This window comes from Polyodon spathula, chromosome 21 (assembly GCF_017654505.1).
Source record: "Polyodon spathula isolate WHYD16114869_AA chromosome 21, ASM1765450v1, whole genome shotgun sequence".
Taxonomy (NCBI): Eukaryota; Metazoa; Chordata; class Actinopteri; order Acipenseriformes; family Polyodontidae; genus Polyodon; species Polyodon spathula.
Genome location: NC_054554.1, coordinates 551,842 through 574,638, shown reverse-complemented (window position 1 = coordinate 574,638; position 22,797 = coordinate 551,842). Strand labels below are relative to the sequence as shown.

At 40.8% G+C, this 22,797-nt stretch overlaps 1 protein-coding gene across 2 annotated transcripts; it reads right to left on the bottom strand.

The window, feature by feature from the left end:
* Window positions 1-453: 453 nt before the first annotated feature.
* On the bottom strand, window positions 454-22,533 carry LOC121296415 (ubiquitin carboxyl-terminal hydrolase CYLD-like). Of its 2 annotated transcripts, XM_041221954.1 has the most exons (17): window positions 21,988-22,533; window positions 17,896-18,559; window positions 16,911-17,258; window positions 15,864-15,969; window positions 15,234-15,332; window positions 12,669-12,785; window positions 10,384-10,748; window positions 9,730-9,895; window positions 9,120-9,261; window positions 8,337-8,459; window positions 6,993-7,084; window positions 6,250-6,316; window positions 6,033-6,165; window positions 5,749-5,857; window positions 5,383-5,501; window positions 4,602-4,818; window positions 454-3,584 (listed from the first exon to the last, which is right to left on the bottom strand). In XM_041221954.1, the coding sequence occupies exons 2-17, from the start codon at window positions 18,385-18,387 to the stop codon at window positions 3,400-3,402; spliced, it is 2,880 nt and encodes a 959-aa protein (XP_041077888.1). In that variant the 5' UTR covers window positions 18,388-18,559; window positions 21,988-22,533; the 3' UTR covers window positions 454-3,399. The 2 variants fall into 2 exon arrangements, with proteins under 2 accessions (XP_041077888.1, XP_041077889.1); XM_041221955.1 differs by lacking the exon at window positions 12,669-12,785.
* Between the last annotated feature and the right edge of the window lie 264 nt (window positions 22,534-22,797).

The window sequence follows — 22,797 nt, the reverse complement described above, 5'->3', positions numbered from 1 at the left end:
CTCAACTGGGCAAATTCGCTCTGCATTTATCATGGTTTATTTGGGATATCATCACACCCCAGCACTAGGAATAATTCCTTATTTTGACTAGCTGTTGGGCACTGTTCTACAAATTCATCATACCATGTCAAGGGTTAAAACAGATGAACATATGTTGTATTGCCTTCAAAAACCTGTTAAAAGAAATGATAGTATTGCAGTTTTAGGCTTTCTCGTGCATTTGTTAATCTAAATGCTTCAAGACTGAACTAAAGTGACAGCAATTAGCAATTATTCACCTATATTACATGCAGCAGCATTGTATTTTTTTTTTTAAATAGTTTTTTCACTTGTAGGTTTGATGCTCAGTATCCCAGACCGCCAAGTATACTGCATTTCATAAAGTCAAACAGCACATCTTCTACAACATATGAAACTGACACCTTGTTTAATAAATACATTTATTAAGAATAACCTATTTTGATAAAAAATAATTATATATATATGTGTGTCAAAAACATGCACAGCACAACTTTATTATTTCATTTTGCACATATCCCGTTTTTTTTTTTTGTTAGCTCTGCGGTACGCAGCCACTGCACTAAACATCGCCCTTTCACAAAGCTGACTCGTTCCCACTGCAGCACTCCAGAGCAGTCGGATTTAAACAGCATCAACCCAATGTGATGTGTTAAAAGCAAACCTATTTGTAGTAGTTCAGTTTTAATAGACAGTAGGGTCACAAGGCAAAGCATCAGAAGAGCATTAGAACTTGAATACCAGCAGATCTGCAAGAATAAGAGCTTACTCATCTAGCAGAGGATTCGATAGTAATCATACACAAATTAAAAAAACAAAACACAGCACTTTGTGACTCGTGTCTGTTTTTCAGTATTAAAGCCAAGAAAATACCTCCCACTCTGTTAGTATGAACAAGTGATGGGTGTACAGAGCTTCTTGGTGTATGAAAGCTCACAGGCTGATTTGAACTCCTGTTGCAGGTTGGCTGGATCTGTGCTTAAGGGATAGGTTTTATTATGACTCAAATAATGTAGTGTGGTATTCTCAAAGTACACACCGAAATAACATGTCAAATCCCACTTCCCATCCTCAAAACATCATGAAAAATTAATGCAGGGTTACGTAGCCCATTCAACGTTTGTGTTTGGTTGCTCAAGAAACATTCTCTGTATCGATTAAGAGGTACGACTGCTGCCTTGGAATAGTTTGCTATTTGTTCCAGCAGACTTGTACAAAATTGTTGTGAGCAAGCCTGCATTTCTCACAAAGGTCTGATCTTGACCCTTAGATCACAGTTGTGGACAGATAGTTAAGTATGTCTGGGTTACTGAATAGAGGTCACTCATCCAGTCAAGTATTCTAGGACAGTTCTACATAATATAATATAACCTTTCCCCAAAAACAGTATTTAATTAAGTGAACATCAAAGAAAACATTTCTGAGTAACACAGGAGTTAAATACAGTAAACAATACACATTCTTTACAGATACACAGGAAACATTCTTCTGTTTCCATTTCAAATGCAGTAAGGCTTCTTCTGGATAACCCAAGACATTTTATATTTACAGATGAAGAAGATAATGCCACACGATTAATTGCACAATTGCTTAAACACAATGACAGTACATTACAGTCAGCAGGAACCCCAATTCAGAGCAGCCCTAAATGGAGTGTTCTTGACCAAGAGCTGGTTTTAGTCATCAACCAGATCCCTGGTTTAAAAAGCATGTTACTTACTGCTTAAGTCATATAGTCTGTTATGCAGAGAACTTAATGTTTCTTCTTTTCTATTTTTAAACCACAGGACACGGCATTTCAACAGGTCTTGTATCTGAAGATGCATTAGTAAAGGTAAGCTGAAATGTGTTGCTGTTTATTTTAAAGTTTGTTTTTACATCAGTAAGTCTTGGTTTCACCTATTTCCTCATTATGTTCCTCAAGGTAGTTTGCTTTTTATGTATATCAATGAAGCCTTCTACTTTCGGCTCTCACTGCCATTCCATTCTTGTTAAAGTAGCATCTTAACTGGGTCCTTGATCCATACTGAATGCTGCAGTAGCCAAATCATTGTCTAGAGGCATTTTCATTCTTGGCACTACAGTGCAGATCTATCTATCGCTGGGCTAGATTATTTATCTAATTCAATTTCAAGCTAAGTGTCTTTGCTTTTCAGTGTTCAGAACAGACTCTAATGTGCTTCAGATACTTTGGTATCAATATAAAAACAGGCAATGCATATACACAAGTGATTGTTTTTGTCAGGCAGCGCACACAAGCCTATTGCTAAAAAAACAGTGTTGCTCACTCAGTGTTGATTAAAGCAGACTGTGGTAGTTTAGAAAAGCAGAAAGCAACCCAATCGTTTAACACTGCAGCCAGATAAATGCTCTCTGGGCAATGCAAAAAAAAAAAAAAAAGAAGAAGCCTGAACATAAACTGTGAAATGTCACATATTAAGTTTGGCTAGGGTCACTCACTGAAAGGATATGAAGAGACCTTAATAAGAAATGACAAAAAAGCAGGTGCATCCGTCAGTGTGACTGTTCTGTCAGCCCATACACCTGAAGATATGTCTTTGTGACCATCACTTACAAGACAGGGATATAAAAAAGTGAAAAGCACTCCATTTGCACAGGTGGAAATGTTGTTTATACTAAGTCATACCAAAACTTGTTTTAACAATCCTTAGCCAAACTGTGCTCTATACAGAAATATTTTCCTCCAGCTAAACCACTCTATGGTGCATGACTTCTGACCCGTCCTATGTAAGTTGCGCAATAAATGATTTTAGAATGAGACAATCATGTAATCTATCATACAAAATGCTGGCTCCAGTAACTCTGCCACCTGACCCAAAGACCTGGTATATGTTAAACCTCTTCATTCAGTCATATTTACTTTCACATACTTCTATCCTTCCTTGATTTGATGAGTATGTTCTCATTTTGTGGTCTTACTCTAGTACTTAAGTGGCACTGAGCATTCAGTATCTGAACACAACTCAAGATAGGTAAATCAGAAATGCAACTGCAAGCACTGTTAAAAAATAAAGGGTGGAGGGTTACCTTGTAGTTTAACACACCTACACAGACCAGTGATGTTGTGAGAGACGGGACCTGGTAAAATAACCCTTTTTTTTAAAATCTTCCTTCAAGTAATTTATTTGAACTCTTTATTAGCTCATTGCCACCCACTGTATTATATATGTGCCTGACATACATAATCAAGCAATAAAAGTTGCTATTTGATGCTTTCATGCATGTACTCTTCAAAAATATGAAGCAAGTTCCCTTTGTCCATCGAGTGTGTGGAATGGAGTACGACAAGAACAACTCGAGACTGCTTGGTTTAGAGCTCCGTATTTTGCTAGTATATCCTCAGCATCAGGTCCATTCATTTCACTTGTATAAACTCATGGTCGGGCTCTGATACATGTACATGTACGCGTCACACAACAGTCTCCGTGCGAAGCCTTGAATACTCTTGGGGTCCAGCGCGTGGAGCTCTTCAGGGGTCATCTTGAGGTATGCGCCGACCTCTGGACAGGGCGTGACCTGGGGGATATTGAAACCATTCTGTCCTCCTGAGGGAGGGAGGGAGAGAAAAAATAAATAAACTAATGAGTAAAATTGATGCTTTCCAACAACAGTTCCTGTGAGTGAGAGAGAGCAGAACACACACTTCTCATTTGCTTAGTTTGTAATGCACAGAACAGACGGCCTCTTACAAAGGTACAGAACGAAGATTTTATCCAAAGGTGATTCAAACATGTTGACAGCAATAGGCTTTTGCAAACTTTCTTCCCTACATTGTCACACCACTACAGAGCCCATAATCAACCCCATGGGATCATCCTGACAGGCCCCTCCAGCACACTGCAGGAATTGAAGGCCGATCTCTTGGACTGGAAAGTAGTATATACTCCCATAGATCTCACACACACACACACGTCTTCAGAAGCTCAAGGTCTTGTTGTAGTAAGCAATAATGCACTGTAAACAGAATGGTTTAGTCATTGGCCTTGGGGCTTCTGAACTGTGTATGCATAACTTTTGCTCAGCTTTAATGTATAAAACAAACACACTTCTCCAAAATAAATGATTTACTGCAGATCATCAGCAACAGAAAGCCCATCCACTCATGGCTATAACATGTTCTGAACACTAGAGGGCAACTATCCGAGACAACTGAGGCAATACAGTGCACTTGTCTAGTATATCCCAGTAGGCAGCACCTCACCTGCATTGTGGATTACAGAGACTTTGGTCTGTATACAAAAAACCCAGAATGGCTTTTGCATTTCAAGCAACTGCTTAATGTGGGTTTCAACTATGTGCTATAGTTGGAAACTAAGGATACAGTTCCATAGCCTGATGTAAAAAAAAAAAAAAACAGAACTCTACCAAGTATGTTACACAGCATTAAACAACTTCATTTGAAAAAAAGAGTCATTTCAGAGTGTGTGTTAACCACCACTACCAAATCCCAACCGTCCTAGTTTTTTTTTTTTTGCTCCTTTAAAATTACAGTGACAATGCTTAACGCTGTGCAGAAACTCTGGGGCTTCCTAATTTAACAAATGGAAACGAAGAAGCCCCACCGTCCCGGTCTGCCATGCTGTCGAAGAAGAGCCAGGCCGATTCCCCCGGGCCGTACTTGACGAACGCCACGTAGTGACTAGTCTCTATACAGAGCACCGCGAAGAGCTCCATCCTCTGCCTGGGGAATCTGCCCTGCCACCAGGCACAGTCCGCCAGCTCCTTCGGGAGGGACAGCTTGCCCAACTGGTGCCCTTTTCTCTGGGGGTGGAGATGCACCTACAAGAAGAGATAAGAGCACTCTTATCTCAAGACCGTCCTTGGTAAGGCAAGCTTTAACAATGTTCTCTTTTTCCAATTAGGATATTTTGTTATTATCTTTCAAGTCAAAGTTTTGCTTTTCAGTCTGTATCCGTTTGTGCCCATAGACAATACACATGTGGTTTAAAAAACAACAACATAAAAATCCTTTAATTAATACAGCAATAATTACACTTAAATACTTTTGACAGCCTGACACTTTCCTCCCAATATTGTCTTATTCTTCACTGGTCCAGCATGTAAGTATCCGACCGAAGCTTACATTGTTTATCCTATGTCCCCACCTTGTGGTTATTCCTGGTATTAAATATTTTTAGAAGTGGAGTACATGTTTTTACAGGAGCTATGCTGTAATTGAGTATATGAACTAATATCCAGGAGATTAGCAGCTGCATTACGTTTTGTATTCTTGTAGAGTGCTTTCCTAGTAACACATTCTTTAACAAGCTTCTCCACGCTTTGTCCTATAGGCACTGCATTGGGTAGTCTTCCTCTACATACACAGTACTCACTCTTACTTACTTGTGTGTTGCACTTTTCACAGAACTGCTTGATTTTGCCAGCTGTGATGTCTGCATCCTCGTAGCACTCCCTGCATTCGTAGAGGGCCAGTCCACCGCAGATTCGGCACTCCCTGGGAGCTGAAAACAACACAGGACATCTTCAGGAAGATCGTCTAGAAAAACGTTCATTTGCAGGACAGTGCTGCGATTTGTGTTGCTGTTGTTATCCTACTGCATTGAGACAGGCCTCTCTTGTAAACAGTATGTGTTCTAGTCTTGTTTTTGTAACTGCTGTACTTCCTGGCACTATATTGTTCTTACAGATGCCTGCTTCTTCTACCAAACAGAACTGAAATAAATAAATAAATATAAGCAAATAACTTACTGTCTTCGAGTAAATCAGTGATGTCCACTTCCAGAGAAGGAAAGATTTTGTTGAACATCTTGAAGTCTTTTCCAAACCGAGGCATTTGGATAATAAGGCATGATGGAGCCTGGGGAGGAAAGAGTTAACAGCTGTGTTGAGAATCTGAAGTGACTGATCTTCTTACTACCAGGTATCTTGCGCATTTAAATATGAAACTTAAATATGCAGTAGCAATGTACGTACATATGTTAAACAGGTAGCTAGGCAGCAATAGCAAACCGGCGAGAAAACCTGTTTCTCACCTCAGCAAACTTCAAGTCACTGTTAATGAAGGACCATTCCAGCAACTGTTGGCTAGTTGGGACGCCAACCTTTTCATTTTTGTCCATGAAGATTTGGTAAAAGTAACAGTCTTGGACTTTCTGCCCCATTGACCTGCACACACAAAAGTTTCCATTGTAATTATTGCCCTGAAATACAGAAAAAAGGAAACATATGGAAATTGTTTCAATAGCTTACCGAACTTTCAACAATGGATCCACTCGTAAAATATGATGGAAGAGTATGTTCAGAAATTCTTCTGGATCTGCAAAAAAAAAATACCCCACAGGAGCATTGGTTTAATCTTATTTATTACGGCAATGCACATACTTTGACAACAAACTGAAAATAGAGTCTTCAAAATATGTCATCCTAGTTCTTTAGGGCTCCTCCCCCTTTTGAACATCACGTTTTCAACCTATCAAAATGCTCGGCTTCCTACCACACTTCTCTGGGTAAAAATGATCCCATTTCCTGAAAAGTACATTCAAATCAGCACAAACCCCCCCGCCCACCCACACTGACAATCTTATAAGCCAACACAAAAATAAAGGAAACATCTGGTATCAGACTACTCCTTTTAAAAGATCAAAGCACATATCCAGGTGCAGCCTTGCAGTTGTCAGAGGGCTGGTTAGTCTCACTGTTCAGATCTAAGAGTTTTATTTGGTTATTGGTACCTTAACATGAGGACTATTGGTTGGCAGAACCTCAAATCAAGTATATATGATTTTCGGGAAACAACCAATGCATTTGCTGGATAGCGCCCAAAAAAAATGGATTCAATCTTTTCAGATTGTGGCGATAGCACCAAGGAATGAATGTTTCAGAATCAATTCTCAAAGCCTTTCTAATGGCAGCAAACACTTTAATAAAAAACACTGCCTTTCTCCCCAGCTCCTTATTGGGAGTGTCCCTGCAACCTCTTTGTTCTCACACACCTTTCTCCTCTGAGGTGAATCCAGAAGCAGCTTCCACTTTCTCAAGTATTCTCCGAAGTTTCATTATTTTCGTAGCGCACACATATCCAAATCTGTGGAAAGCAAAGCAAAGCAAATGTGATGTTCAGGAATGGGAAAGGTAGGATCACAAAGTGGTGCAGTAAAGTAGCTGCTCTGTACTGGCTTGTGAACCCCAGCAAGGTTACCGAGAAACACATGCATTACACAGCATGTGTGACCACCAGGTGAATGAGGGGCGAAACCTCATTAGAGTCTGGGAAAGGCGAATGCCAGAGAGCTTGGTCAGTTGTATTACTGGGTATGTAATTCCTTCACTGTTTAACAGAACCCAGATTCAAGCAGTAAACCCGGCAAACGACACACTTGTCAACTCCCCATCATCATGATGGATATAATAAATGAATACAAAGTTCATATTAATAGCATTTACAGTACTGCCACTGAAACTGGGTACTGGTAAACTGCAGACTGTACCCCTAATGGAAATGAAATGGCATCCCCTGCTAGGCTACTGATCATGGAAACACCAGACACTGTATTCAAACTCAACAAACTTCAAAACACAAGACAAAGAGACGGCGTTCCCTGTGCTGACTGGACAGCCACCCTGTTGTGGTTTACAAGGGCTTCTAGGATCACAGCTAAGCCTGTAGGGGACAGCTGCACAGGCTGCAGCCCGCTTTAATGAAACAAACTATTAGCACTCACCAGGCTAGGGAGTTAACTAGCACCAGTGAGGCCGCCAGGGTTTCATGTTTACACGCTGGGCTTTATCAGCTCGCTACAAAATACTGGCATGTGTGAGATGGGGGAGGCAAAACAAAAAACAAACGCTGGCCCTGGTGCTGTTTGCATTATTAATTTCTCACCTGAACAACAGTGCCCTTACAATGACACTTACAGCTACAGCGCATTAACCAATGGGTTTGTCTGATGGAACAATGGCTTGGTTACTAGGAGAAGTACACCAACGTGGAAGTTTATAAAACTGAAAGCACCTAATGAAGACGTGAAGTCCTGTGTAAGCAGCGCTCACATGCGCAGAGTGTTCACAATGTCACGTACAGCAGCACTCACATGTGCAGAGTGTTCACAAGGTCACGTACGGCAGCACTCACATGCGCAGAGTGTTCACAATGTCACGTACGGCAGCACTCACATGCGCAGAGTGTTCACAATGTCACGTACGGCAGCACTCACATGCGCAGAGTGTTCACAATGTCACGTACAGCAGCACTCACATGCGCAGAGGGTTCACAATGTCACGTACAGCAGCACTCACATGCGCAGAGTGTTCACAATGTCACGTACAGCAGCACTCACATGCGCAGAGGGTTCACAATCTCGGTCCGCAGCAGATCCTGAGTCTCTCTATAGTACTCCACGTCACTTCTACCCCTCGGTCTCAGCAGCACTGTGTCGAGGACTGAGCTGAAGGAAAACAGGCTGCAGAAACACACAGACATACATTAGCTTGGGAAGGAGGAGTCAGCTTGGCCCATCAAGGATTGTCCCTTGTTAGCACACCACTTGCCCCTAAGGGGATCAATCTGCTTCAATAGCAGAGAATCTCTTTGCTCATGTTCCTAGTGTTTTGGATGCTACACACACACGGTTTAGAATGGGTTGAGGGAACAAAAAAAAAAAAAAAAAAAAAAAAAAACTGCACAGTAAACTTGATATATTTTTATGGTAATAAACGTATACACCAATAACTACAATACCGAATTTAGAAAAATATCAAAAGAAACATAATAAATTCAAAATGACAAACATTTTGACTGGAAGCCTTTTTCAATTTCATTAAAAGTTGCTTTATTTTTAAATTGAAATAGCTAACGAAAACACAGACACACAATATTCCAGCACAGCTCCTCACTGAGCAGTTAGCTAGCCGTGTCCCATGGCTCGCCCTTTTTTCTGGGTAGTTCTGATTGTAGTTAATTCTTGTCCATTTAGATACTTTACAACCAAGTTTATTATCTCTCTAAGAATAGACTTCATGCATTAATAACCTAACCCTTCTTCACCCTCACATCTATAAGCAGAGGTCTGCCACTCGCCCACATTTAGTTCTTTCCTCCTTTCCTTTGCACACCAGCTCACCAGAATAAAGTGGAGTCCAGGTAACAGGAGTTGTAATGCCCCTGGATTCCTTTCTTCTTCCCCACCATGACCTCCAGCCCCTCCATGTCCATTTTGGGAGGGGTGTTCTGCTCCACCACCTCACTCAGGTAGCCTCCGAATGCTGGAGAAAGCAAAACGACACTCAACCCAAGACACTTCAAACTAGAGGGGGCGCAAACCTACCCTTCTGCGTTGAAAAAGTGAACTGTGTCACGTTTCTGTATGGTGTGTATCAATAACCTTTTAGACAGCTTAACACCATTAATAGCAGGGGTGTTAGATTAGGATTGAAATTTCATTATTAAAACATGCTTAAACTTTTAAAAGTTGAACACATTGGAAGTTTCTGTAACAAAAAAGCCATCATGATTTTGTAGTTCTCACTACAATGTGGACGCCATGTGTGCAGCATAGGAGTATACAGAAAAGACTTTGAATAAATAACCTTACATAGTTACCTGACCTGCATTTCTTAGACACAGGTTAAACGTTTAGGAACAATTTTAACCATTGCACACTTTTAATTAACAGGCTGTCTCTGCATGTGGATTTGGGTTCATTCTTTCTCTTAATAAAGCAGTTATGTTACCTATTGAATTGCAGCGCTCGATCTGGTTGGAGGAGTGGTGCGGAGACGGGAATCTGGAGTCTGGCCTGCAGCTCTTCAGTTTGACGAACAGAGCTTTCTTCGACGCGCAGGTGAAGTAGCGCATGCCCTTGAAGGTGCCGTCTGTAGAGCCAGCACATTCGTCCTCCTGCAAGACAGGAACGCGGGTTAAAGCACCCCCAGAGCAGGGATGCCAGCTCTCATCAGTCCTCTGGTAACCCCAACAGTTCACGTTTGTGTTTCAAGACAACAACAACAAAAAATCTAATAAAATACCCATTGTTTTCTACCTGTGCATATAAAACCCTCACAAATCAGCACCTGGAACAATGATCAGTCTGTGGCTACAGCGATCGCTTTTCATTAGTGCTGGGTCAAATTGCTTATCAAAAGAAAGAAAGGACAGAAACACTGTTCTCTACAGCAGAATGTGTGTTCATTGATTTCAGAAGCCATTTCTGCATTGGTTTCCTTTGCGAGGTATCTTTTTTCGATACCAAATTTAATCAATAAAATTTATATTAAGAGCATGGTCATTTTTTGACACCAAGCAGCATATGGTGCATTCGAATATCCAAATAGGTGTCCCCGCACTAATTGCTATCAAACTACAATGCGAACACATGGGAGACTCACCAGTTCCAGTCCAGCTAACGGCTCAGTGAGCCCAGGGGGCTGCCCCACCCAGCGGATCACTCCGTAGAGAGGTGGATTCTCCTTCACCTCCGCCAGGGACCCCACCTCCAGGCCATACCAGTTCCGGAGAGGCACTGTGAGGGCTGGGGCCTCGTGGGCGTCCCCGATGACAGACTGCACGGACAGGGAGAGCGGCGTGGGGCTGATGCTGCCGTTGGGGCCACTCTTGCTGGTCAGGTTGAAGGGCAGCGAGTGGAACTTGCTCTCGCCAGACAGCGACGGAGTGGGGGTAAGCCGGGAGGGAGGAGAGGTCTGGCCGAACCCAGGGGAGGTGTCCAGGAGGGACTTGGCAGGATCTTCTCCAACTGCAGAAATAAATAAATGACATGCAGTGATAATGCAAAGAGAAGAAGCAGGTTCGAACTTAACTAACGCAGTAATACTTATGTTCCTCACGCAGAAGGGTTACTTAACCTCTATTTGGAATTCAATGAATGCAGAAAATACGCACGATGGATTTTTACAAAGATTGGCGAGAGCAGTAAATGATTTTTTAGTCAAACATTGTATGCTCAGAGGGCAAGGCAGCTTCATGCAAGGGATGTTGAAACAGCAGCTGTTGAGATACAAAGACCCACATTCACAAGACTTTAGAACTCAATGTTAAGTAGGAGTAGAAACTTTGTGACCAGGGCCCTCTACAGAATAAAAGCAAAAAGGAAAAGTGCTGACATCTATAAGAGCATAAGAAAGGTTACAAAACGAGAGGAGCACGGCCCATTCGGCCCATCTTGCTCGTTTGGTTGTTAGCAGCTTATTGATCCCAGAATCTCACAAGCAGCTTCTTGAAGGATCACAGGGTGTCAGCTTCAACATTACTGGGGAGTTGGTTCCAGACTCTCAATTCTCTGTGTAATAAAGAGCCTCCTATTTTCTGTTTTGATTGCCCCTTTATCTAATCTCCATTTGTGACTCCTGATCCTTGTTTCTTTTTTTAGGTCGAAAAAGTCCCTTGGGTCGAGTCTACTACTTTTAGGATTTTGAATGCTTGAATAAGATCGCCATGTAATCTTCTTTGTTCAAGACTGAACAGATTTAGTTATTTTAGCCTGTCTGCATATCACATGCCTTTTAAACCCGGAATAATTCTGGTCGCTCTTCTAGAGCAGCAATATCCTTTATGTAGCGAGGTGACCAGAACTGAACACAATATTCAAGATGAGTTCTTACTAATGTATTTTAAGTTTTAACAATCCTCATTTTGGCATTTTCAAAGACACTTTTACCTGAACCCCAAACCAATGTCCCACATTCTAGATCCAGAGCTCTTGTATTTACTTGTATCACTGGGCTTCAGAGGTTTGCAAGGCTTTTATTAAGGCTATATATTCTCATCCAACATTGGATACCAACAGAAACCCATAGGTCTTCCTACAGTGTACAGAAAGCATTGCAAAAACCAGGTTTTCTTGAGAACTGGTCAGCTCAACAACTGCAAATACTTACCTGTTAAAGATGTACAGCAGTTCTTGGTTGGACTCTGCAGCAAGTTAATTAACATTATGCAATTAATTGGAAATAATGAAAATTCACAAAATGTGTAAATGCAAACACTAAATAAGAAACAATGTCATTTGTAACAGCACTAGTAAAAGCCTTTTGCATGAGCTGTATCGTATCAGATGCAGGTATTTACATGCATGATCATGCAACATGGGGCACTACTAAACTACACGAGGTAACAAATGGTACTCTGAACAAATGATCTTGATAGCAGTGTTGTTCTACTCTTGAAAACAGAGTCAAGGTTGGTTCATACTTTGCCACAGGGAGGCCACTGCAACCAGCTAGAGTTGAGAAAAATGAAATTCTGGCAAATAGTCATGTGACAAGAGAGATGGTTGCAAGACTGACAAATGAATCAGGCATTGAGAGACATGTGCTCGCATCAAGGCTATGTTGCTTGACCTTTGGGGGGGAATACATTTACCCATATGGCATTGCTGTAACTCACAAGCAGGGTCAGAGATCAATGTTATTGCAATGATCGGTCAATGTGGTAAATGCCAACAAGACGCCTCTGAAAATAAGATGCCAGGCATTGCAATTGTCAGTCTTTCACAATAATTCAAGACAACACTGTCACTGTAACGAAACCACAGGAATAAGGGACTGATACTCCTGAGTTCCCAGCAATGCTTTCACACTGAAACTGGCTCTGTAAATGGGGACGTTGCTATCAGGTTGTTTTGTTGTAGAGTACCCGGTTAAGCCTTTTGTATTACCTTCATCAATGTACCATGTGCTTTTTGATTTGGATTGGGGCTGGTGATCAATAGTGCTGCCATTTAAAGTGTAATAAAATGCAGATCTGCTTCTACTTCCAGACTGTGAAGTAATTCCTGTAGATGACAAAGTAGATCAAAAATAAAAAAAGTACTGTAGGATGAATATCTCTGCCTAAAGAACTAGACCGAGAAATTTAAATAAATAAATAAATAATTCGAGATTTTTGAGAAATGCGTTCCAAAAGGTATCTGTTGTTACCCTGGGTAGGAAAAATTTGAACAAGCCCCCAAAATAACCTCCGATTAGTAACCCTTTGAATAGTGAGTTCTAAAATGCCCTGCCGAGATTTTTATTTATTTATTTATTTTTTGTCTTCTGCATGCGCTTGATTATTACGAGTACAGTGTACAAACAAGCTGAAAGCTATATGTTTGTATGTATGTAATGAATACTGATGAAATAGACCATTTTTACCGTAAATAAATAAAACAAACATACTTTATTTTGTAATAGGGAAAGCTTGACTAAAAAATAACAGGTAGGCAATAAACAATGGTGTGGAACAACTACAACACGTCCTAACAAAAAAAGAGAGAGACATGAATAAATCATATCTGGGTAAACAAGTAGTGGGGGCAGAGGGAGTGAGAGTGTCTAACGCTTTAGCGTATGATACTCCTTGAAGCATGGAGCACCACACAGAGCATGGCGCTGCCTCTTCGCTGGACGCCTGTCACTTGATGTTGATGGTAAATATTCTTCATTTATATCTTCATTGACATCTGATTCAGAGGAAGAATTGTATGTATTTCAATGTAAATTGGAATCTGAATTCAGTATTATTTTAATACTTTTACAATTTACAATTTTGTGCCTGTGTTCATTTTACGTAATTCAGTCAATATTTGGCAGCGGGTACAAGAGACCAATAAAAGGTGTTACAAAACCTAGTGTTGCAATATCATGTTATCAGGAGTTTTGTAGACTCAGTAATTCAAGTTTAAAGTTGCAGAATGCACCGGTATGTTCGTACTCCCTGGGGACCAGAGAGCAGCAAACGTACCAGTACATTCGTACTTCTCAAAGGGTTAAATAGTCTTGTTTAAATAAAGAATTCAGCCAGTGACTAACAATGACTTAAAAGTGCTGGTCCTCAAACTGCCCGATTCATTTCACTTTTCATTAAAAGGTGAGCTTGAGTTTTGCATTTTGGTTGCTGCCAGAAAGCATCAAAACACATTGAAGAGGAGGAAAAAGGACAACAGTTTAAGTTAGACTGCCCCTACATCTACTGTTTTCCCAGTCTGTATAATAAGGCTTTATAAACAAATAAAAGAGAAAAGGATCCAAGCATGAAACTGCCTTTGTAAAGATTTATATTCAGAAGAAATGCTTTCACACCATTCACTTTCCTGTTGTATTAATCACTGTTTGAAGCCCTTCGCTTTGACAGTTTGTCACACAATTCTCCAGCTTGCACCTCTCGACTGGAGTTGTTTTTTTTTTGTTTTTTTTATTTGAATCTGCACACAGACAGACATGGCATTCGCTTACATTACCAAAGGAAGTTTACACATCAGAGGGGTTTGTTTCCATTTGAAACAGAAATAGAGTCATTTCATACTGAGAAGGAAACGTTAAATCAGCAGTTTGTATTGAAACAAATGAGCAAAGCCAGCAAAAGCACATGCCGAGGCAGGTTTGTAATCACAATGAGGGAAAGATGCAGAGCAGCTGAGTACAAACAAAGCACAGAGTCAGAGGTTTGAACAGTTTCACCAGTGTGAGGTTTAGAAAATTCAAGCATGGACCCTGACAGCATAGCCTGCGTTTCAGCAGCGCTTTCCACCTACACAGCACATCTCTTAATTGTACATCCCATTGCCTTCACACTTGTATATAAACTAACTACAATTACCAGAAACACATGTGTGTATTTTCATTTTAAAAAAGGGTGCTGCACAACTTATATTTAATTGTTTAGAACACTCGGACTTCATGTTTGCTAGATGAAATTATCAAGAGCTTAGCTTTTCAAATATTGCTGCACTACCCCAGAATACCACTATATGACACCCTGCTTCTAGAGAATGAGCGTCAGGACCAAATTCCACAGTAACCTTACCAACTTCAAAGTGTGTAAATTGGAGAGTTTAAGCTTTACAAATCCTGTTGCGGTCAAACACAGAAGTATTTTTGGAATGTAGAGCGCCTTAACTCTGCAGTGTTCTTGAGACCATCAATTAAAAACCCTGATCCAGACTTCAAAACCTCCAGGAGAGTTTGTCTAAGGCATGTTCACGGGAGTAGTACAGTGAACAAAGTGAAACAAACATGCGAAAATCACTAGGGGCTGTATTTCATTAAAAAAAAAATAATTTAAAAACGGTTAGCCTTGTACCAAAGTGAAACGTTTTTAGCAACGTTCTAAGCAGGTGAACTTTTTAACCAGCGTTTATGGTGTTGAATGTATTTTTGCAATTTCCGATGAGCAAGAGATCCTTGCAGTTTTTAATATAAAATAACGTGTGTGCATTTAGAACAGCTGCTATGCACCTTACCTTTAGATTTGGGCTTGCTCTGATTGGACACGCTCCTCTCTCCTACCCCTCTTGATGCAAAGATGTGTTTCTGTAGTCTCTGGTCCTGCATGGGGAACTCTAGAATACACAAAACATTTGCATAATCTACAATTTTGGAGGGTTATTTCCACAACAACAAAAAATCCACTGTAAAAAAAAGAAAAAGAAAAACGTACCAGAGCTGTTTGGCTTAAAACTAATGCAGTGGAATACTTTTGTTACAAAATCCCGATACAAAGTTTCGTCACAAGATCTAGCCTTCAACAGCTCAACCAATCAACAGACCTGAAGATCTTCCTCTAACAGCACCAGCTCTCCGTTGCTGGCAATTATCTAAGATTGTTACTCAAGTAATTTTAGAAGACAAACACATCTGCAAAGAGTATTTCCACTTAAAACAACAGTGATCAGAAACCGAGGGGGGGAATTTAAAAATAAATTTAAAAATACACAACCCAACTTCAGAAAGCCCGGGGATCAGTTTAAAAAGGCATCCCAATACAGCTGAGAGCACTTAAAATGTAATTTCCATTGCAGTGCTGACTACCGGAAAGAAAAAGTTACAAATAAATACAGAAGGATAAATGAAGAGACAAGAGAAATACTGACCTGGCATCACATTATCAATATGCACAAGACAAGTGTGTTCTACGCTTGCGAAACTACACAGCAGTTTGTTATTTATCACTCCATCCCAGTCACCGATAGGCTTGTCCTGTAAACAGAAGCACCTTGCATCATTCCCCGCTGCAGTATATCATTATCTCGTAACCATCTATTTATATTCCTGCCTCGGACGCGCCACTCTCTGGAGGTTTGCAGCTTTTTTGAATACCAAGTGGGCTGCGAGATGGCTTCTCCATGAGGAACAGATCACTTAGGGGGTCCAAGCTACACCTGACCAAATAAGTTTGCAAAACTGGTCCGAAGGTTTCCGGGTTAGCAACACCGATCCACGGCTACAAGCTCATGCAATTTGCTGGAGCTGAAATGATTCTGTCATTCTCACAGGAAAACACAATGCTCATTGCAACCAGGCAACAGGGAGCAAGGAGGGAGAGCCAGTCCTGTGCGCTCCTATAGAAGTTACTCCCTCCTGGCAACTGTATTCCCCCAGGCAGTCTCTGCTCTGTGAACAGACACAGCCCTCCAGACTGCGGTGCTGTACAGCAAATCCAAAGACTCTGCTAGACAGGGCTCTGCACCTGGCTATGGTGGGGGGTGGGGAGGTGGGGGGGCGTCACATCTAGAAGTCAGATGTTAAACAGAATGTATTGATAGATTTTTATTTTGCTCTGAAAACACCTCATTTCCAGACGTGATTATATTCTGTGGTTAAGAAGTACTGTATGCTGTAATGTGCAGGTGTGCATCTGTGGGAAGGGGTGGAATCCAAGTGGACCCAGAATAAGGTGATCCATCTCCTACTCGTTCTCTACAAGATCAGCAACAGGCTGTTTCCAACGTTTGTAAACAAAGGAAAGTCCTAATTTTAGCCCAACAGATAGAGCGATGCCGTTGAATGTTAGTCTTGTGTGGTGCACAGGGAGTTCGGATGTGATCACAACATTGTGTACCAATAAGCAGGCAAACTGATACCAACCAACAGCCAACTAGTTTAAAAATCTCTCATAACCATGCTAGTTGTTTTCTTACCATGTCCACTCCAACATAGAAACCTAAAGCTTCATTCCCGGGCAGAAGATCACAGAATATGACAGTCCCGTGCTCCGCTTCCTCTCCGTGCTTCACTATCACTCTGGAGTTGATCTCCAGCGGCACTGCTCTCCAGTCACTGTCCCGGGGGTCCGCCTGTGCAGAATGGTCCGTCTCCAGGTCTTCATCTTCATCTTCTTCATTATTCTCCTCCTCTTCCTCCTCCTCCTCCTCCTTCCACAGCTCCAGCTTGTCCAGGGCCACAAAGACCCCACACTCATCCTCGCAGCGAAAGAGCTGCTTGCTTTGGTAGGAGCCCTCGGTGAAGCCGTGGCCCCTCCCTTCTTCCTAGTGGATTAAAGAAGAAATGCACCAGTGATGCCATTAAATAAAAGCTTTTCCTCTTTCTATAACAAAGAGCAAAAGAAAGAGTAAAAGAACAAGCAAATAAAAGAACTAAAGATGAACTACAATACTGAACATATTTACCCCCCCCCCCCCCCACCCCCAAACACAGACAGTAACCCACACTGCCTTTAATATCTGGCCTGCACTGAGCAATCATGACTTACAACAACTGTTGCATAACCTTGTTCAAATACCAAGCAACTGCACAGTATGCCAACTGGATCACTCAGTATAGTACATGCACTGAAGAACTACTATCCTGGCAACCAGATCTGCGAAGCGGTTCTGTTCAAGTCTCCAGGGTAATGGGTTACTGTTTAGTCATACCAGATGATTTCCTTTGCACGGAGCACAGCCATTATTACACTTTCTTTTTTACACCATGCAAGACTTAACAACATTTAGAAGATTCAATAACCTGTAGCGTCTATCGATTATTATTGCAAAAAAGTGTGCTCGGTACTGTACCACCCTAGTGGATGATCAGTTGCGAACCTTGTAAAAGTATAATGGGATGAGCAATTTCTCAAGTGTTATATCACATCTTAATGGTATTAATTAGTATACTGACACTTACCAACAACTCTACCCCAAACCAGATTCCTGAAACTGTCAGTTCTGACATCAGAGGCCCTTTGAACCTCACCACCCCTGGCAGTTTGTCATCCCCAGACCGGAGCTGAACTTTGACTTTTGAACCACAGTCTATTTGCTGTAGCTGTTCAAGCCTGGGCTTGTTCTTGAAGAGGCAGTAGCGATCTTCACAGTTCGTAATCGCTAACAGCAACTCAGAAAGCTTCTCATCGATGTCAGCAATGTCCTTCTCATCGAAGCTGAAGACCACACTGGGCTGCTCCAGGATCCTCAAACTCTTCTTGCCTTTGTTGGCTGGAATGGGGCGGCCCATGGATGAACGCTCTTGGCACGACTGTCCAATGCTTCCCCTGGGGATCTTCAAGTACTTCTGAGGAGGCTTCTCCACCACGCATTCCTGCACCAGTATGTAGTAGCGAGGATCCTCCCGGAAGGCTGTGTTCATCTTGTCTTGACTCCATAAGGCCGAACTCATTATGACACCAGATTAAAACATGAGCTTCTGCACATTAGAAAGGGCCTTTGCATTGCAGTAACATAAAAATAAATGAATCATGGTGATATTCCTTTGAGATGTTCAGTTTTCTGCATGTTCTTGTCTTTTAATGCCACTGCATTGACTGGTCAACTCTGTAATCAATCAAGTCCTGCAAGACAGAAGTCCAGCGTGTTTAATTAAACCTGTAGTACAGTACAGTTAAACATAATTTGCTGTGAAATTCACATTTTCCACTAAATAACAATGCATTTGTCCAGTCCTGGCTCATTTCTTATCTGTTCACTATCTTCTTTATTAATAGTTAGTCAAAATGAAAGTCAATTTTACAAATGCTGGGGCTCAGGGATGACAAACATTTTTGTAAGCATGAAAGGAGGATGCTGATACTGCTGTATTCACAATGCACAAATGCTACAAGATGGAAGAATGTTAAAAGAAAATGTTTATTTTAGTACAGAACAAATTGATGTAAGGGCTTGCTTGACACATATTCTCATTTAAAATAACCACTTGTTTAGAGATAGATAGATAGATAGATAGATAGATAGATAGATAGATAGATAGATAGATAGATAGATAGATAGATAGATAGATTCAGACTATGAACATACTGTGCTATTTTTACTTTAAAAAGTGTATTTGAATATTTGTCAGTTCTTTGCAGAATTAACAGCAAGACTACACTACTCTCTGAACTGCATATTTTCAACAAGATCACACAAACGCACACACACACAAATCACTTGCCAAAGCACAACTTCAAAGCACTTAATTTGCATGTTGCTTTTAATAACTTCTACAAGAGAAGCTAAGCTGATGATTCAACCTTCAAGCTGTTGAAGACTGCCAGCATGTTTTGCCAAACATGCAATTGCCAAGTCCTTAAAGAATAACCAGACGAGTTTATCTACTTTCAGAGAACCACATTGTCACATAAAGTCTTGCTGCAGCATTGCTGGAAAGCTGTTTTTAGTTCATTTTTTACTGCCAGACGCAGCTCTTTCAATTCAGACCCTTTCCTTTCTTTCCTCGCTACATCTGAAGCAAGCTGCCTATTAGAAATTGAAGAGGCTCAGGGGGTTTTCTTAGACCTGAGAAACCCCACATTCTGAGCACTAGAAGTACAAGCAGAGTAGGATACGGAAATGAACACAACTTGCACCACAGGTCTAGGAACCACAAGGGAAATTTTCAAACTGCACCAGCCAGAATTACCCTGAATAATTCATACCACCAACGCCCACATGCTCTTAGTGCAGCTGACAATTGTACAACAAACATGCATGGACCTATAGGCTAGATTACCAAATCATTACGTGAGCTATTAGAAGCCCTTCCAAGCTGTGTAAAGTTACAATCATTAACTATATTTAGCTTACTATAGCAGCTGTCATTTTCTTATACAACACAAACCCCTAAACAATTACACAACCTGTGTTTGTGTAAAAATAAAGTGCATTTTAAGTGTTTGTCGAGTAGTCCCAAGTTGTCAGTTCCACTTGGACATAAAGCTCATGAGCTATTTAAAGCCAGGTTCAAGCCTTGTGAATAGAACCTGCTGTTTCTGAACATCACCATGCCAGTTGTGGCTTATCAGACTTACTACAGTGAACAAGTGCCTCTTGAATCTTTTCAGTGACAGGCTGCAGTACCACAGTATGAGAGAGGGAGTGTCTGAGGTGAAACAGACAGGATAAACCTGTAACTGTTCTAATGCAGACTGCATGAAGTTTTTGAGAAATGCCAAAGGCATACGGTACATCTACTTTACAAAAGGGACTTGTAAGATGCTAACACTATTTTTTGTATTAGTATTCCCATCTATTTCCTTTTCATGGCAGTTTGTGTCACTGGTGCAGAAATTGCCACGTTACTCATTAACAAGGAGTAAATGAAGGGAGTAGACAAAGTAATCGGCTACTGCCTTCTTCAGTTCACTCCCAGTGCTCAATCCTCCAGTACACAGACAGTAGTTTAAAACATACACTTCTGCAGACAAAAAAAAAACAAATATAAAATACATGAACTGATTTGAATGACACTGGCACCCACTGAAGACATGTGCCTGGAGCCTGGCACTGGACGAGAAAGCCCTTTCTGTTCAATTGCAAGAGCTCTCAAAAAATGAACCTTTCATTGTGCACCAGTTTAACTGCAGGGTAACAGTGCCTCCCGTGGATGCAATGCTGCACTACAGCAGAGCAGCACACAGGAAGAACAGGGTACAGATAACTGCCACAACTGTTACACCCATCAGATAGACCCAGTCAAGAAGACAGACTCTTATTAAAGTACTGTGCTGCCTCCTGAAGATGGGATTTATAACCTCCTACTCCTGCAAGTGGCAGCAGCAAGGCGGTTTGAAAGAGGGGCGGTGAGTCTCCAAGGTCTGTCTACGAGGAAACAAATCCCCAGAAGAACATGAATTATCCACTCAATCCCAAAGATAAAGGAGGTTTAAATCAATGTTAATGCAGTATGCACTGATGCATTTTAAGACATTAACCCAAGTGTAACTGCATCTTTGAATTAAAAACTGGGCCATTAAAAAAGAAAATTCCATCACTCATTAGGCAATAAATCAACGATATGCATGCATAAATAAATAATTCAATAAATAAAGGGTACATTAATAGATTTTTTTTTTTTTTTTTTAAAAGCCACAGTAATGATATAAGGATATTTGTTAGCAGTATGATGTAAGAGTATGCTGTTGCCTTCCCCCTTCTTAAGTAAAACTTTTTGACAGCATGGATTAAATGTGACATGTATGTGATTTTAAATGGTTCTCGAATTGAATGCATCGGTGTGAGTGAAGCTACATGTCACCTCAAGTTATAAAAGCCATGCAAGTAAGCATGTGGACTGAACGGTTGGCATCAGAACTGAAACGCCATCATGTGTGGAGACAAATCCATTAATGCATTATGCTTTTTTTTTTTTTTTTTTAACTGTACATCATGTATTATTCATTGCTTACATGGCTTACAACGGTTATACACTAAATTACTGTTGCACACATTTTGTATCCACTTAGGGTTTGGGCCACACTAAATACTATATCCCAGTACACAGAATTCTACAGTTATAACTGCAGTGTACACAATGTTGCTATCTTTATTTTTGTATTATGTACACAAAAGGTTTAAATTACAAAAATGTATTTGAGACTTTCAGAAAGCTTCTCTCTCTTAGCCGGGGGGTACATTTCTGAATAATATCCCCTCCTTATCCTGGCATCTTTTAAATACCTCTCAACACAGGTAAAAACACCTGTCAAAAAAAATCTGTGCATATTACATATATAATATGTGACCAGCTACAGTACCTTTCAGTAGCCCGGTTTACAAATTCATTCTGAAACCTGCACGTATGTTATTTAGCAATGCAACGCAAACACAAATAAAAAATACATTTAAAAAAAAATTGTTTTTAGTTGTAACGGAAAATAAAACAACCGATTTCACCAGGCCTTGTTTTAATTAAAATAAACTGTATCTACTATGACATCATATAAAAAATGGAACAATAAGATACACAGCGAGAGGTGGGTTTAACGCAATCTTGACAGCTTACCTAACAACCTGCGTCTCACAGTCAGTCAACACGTTACACTGGGAATCCCATTTTCATTTACAGCACAAGCCTTTACACGAATACAATGCACCGCTGCTTTGGTCTTCGTGTTGTCAACGACAGGCTCCCAGAGAAAACCAATCGCGACATCTTTTTAAAGCTAACACACCCCGCAGCCTGCATCACTGTTACTCTTCGTAAGATTATTTACAAGTGGAACAAAGTTAATCTACCTTTAGCATTGCCCATTCTTGCATTTGATTGGTGTGAAAGCTTAGATGGAAAGTTACTACTGGCTCCATGTTATGCCCCTCATTTGTAGACACACCCACAAGGGAGGTGGGGGGATTTCCGAAGTTTGGTTGAGCGGCGGGTGGGCAGGCATTTATTTAATGATCACCATGAAATGTCATTTTCATAAATGACTGCGTTGTGTTTTATGCTGTTGAATGGAAAACGTTGTTAAAAAAAAAAAAGTTGTATGATGAATAATTCATTTTTACTGGGTAAAAAGTGTGTGGGATGTACACACTGTGTACAGTCCAACACATTCCAAATGTAATAATAATAATAATAATAATAATAATAATATGTGCATCTCCAGTACAGTTCACTATCAATTTCTACAGCTAGTTATATATTCCTAATAAAGTGGCCACTTTACCAGTCCTTGATGAAAGAGAGAGACAGAGGGATTTGGAGACTGCAACAGGAATTGGAATCTGTGCTGTAGAACCCTGGCTAGCTACGTCACACAGCCCATTCCTGTATGGAGAGTAGAGCAGAGGGAACATTAAGTGACTCTGTGGC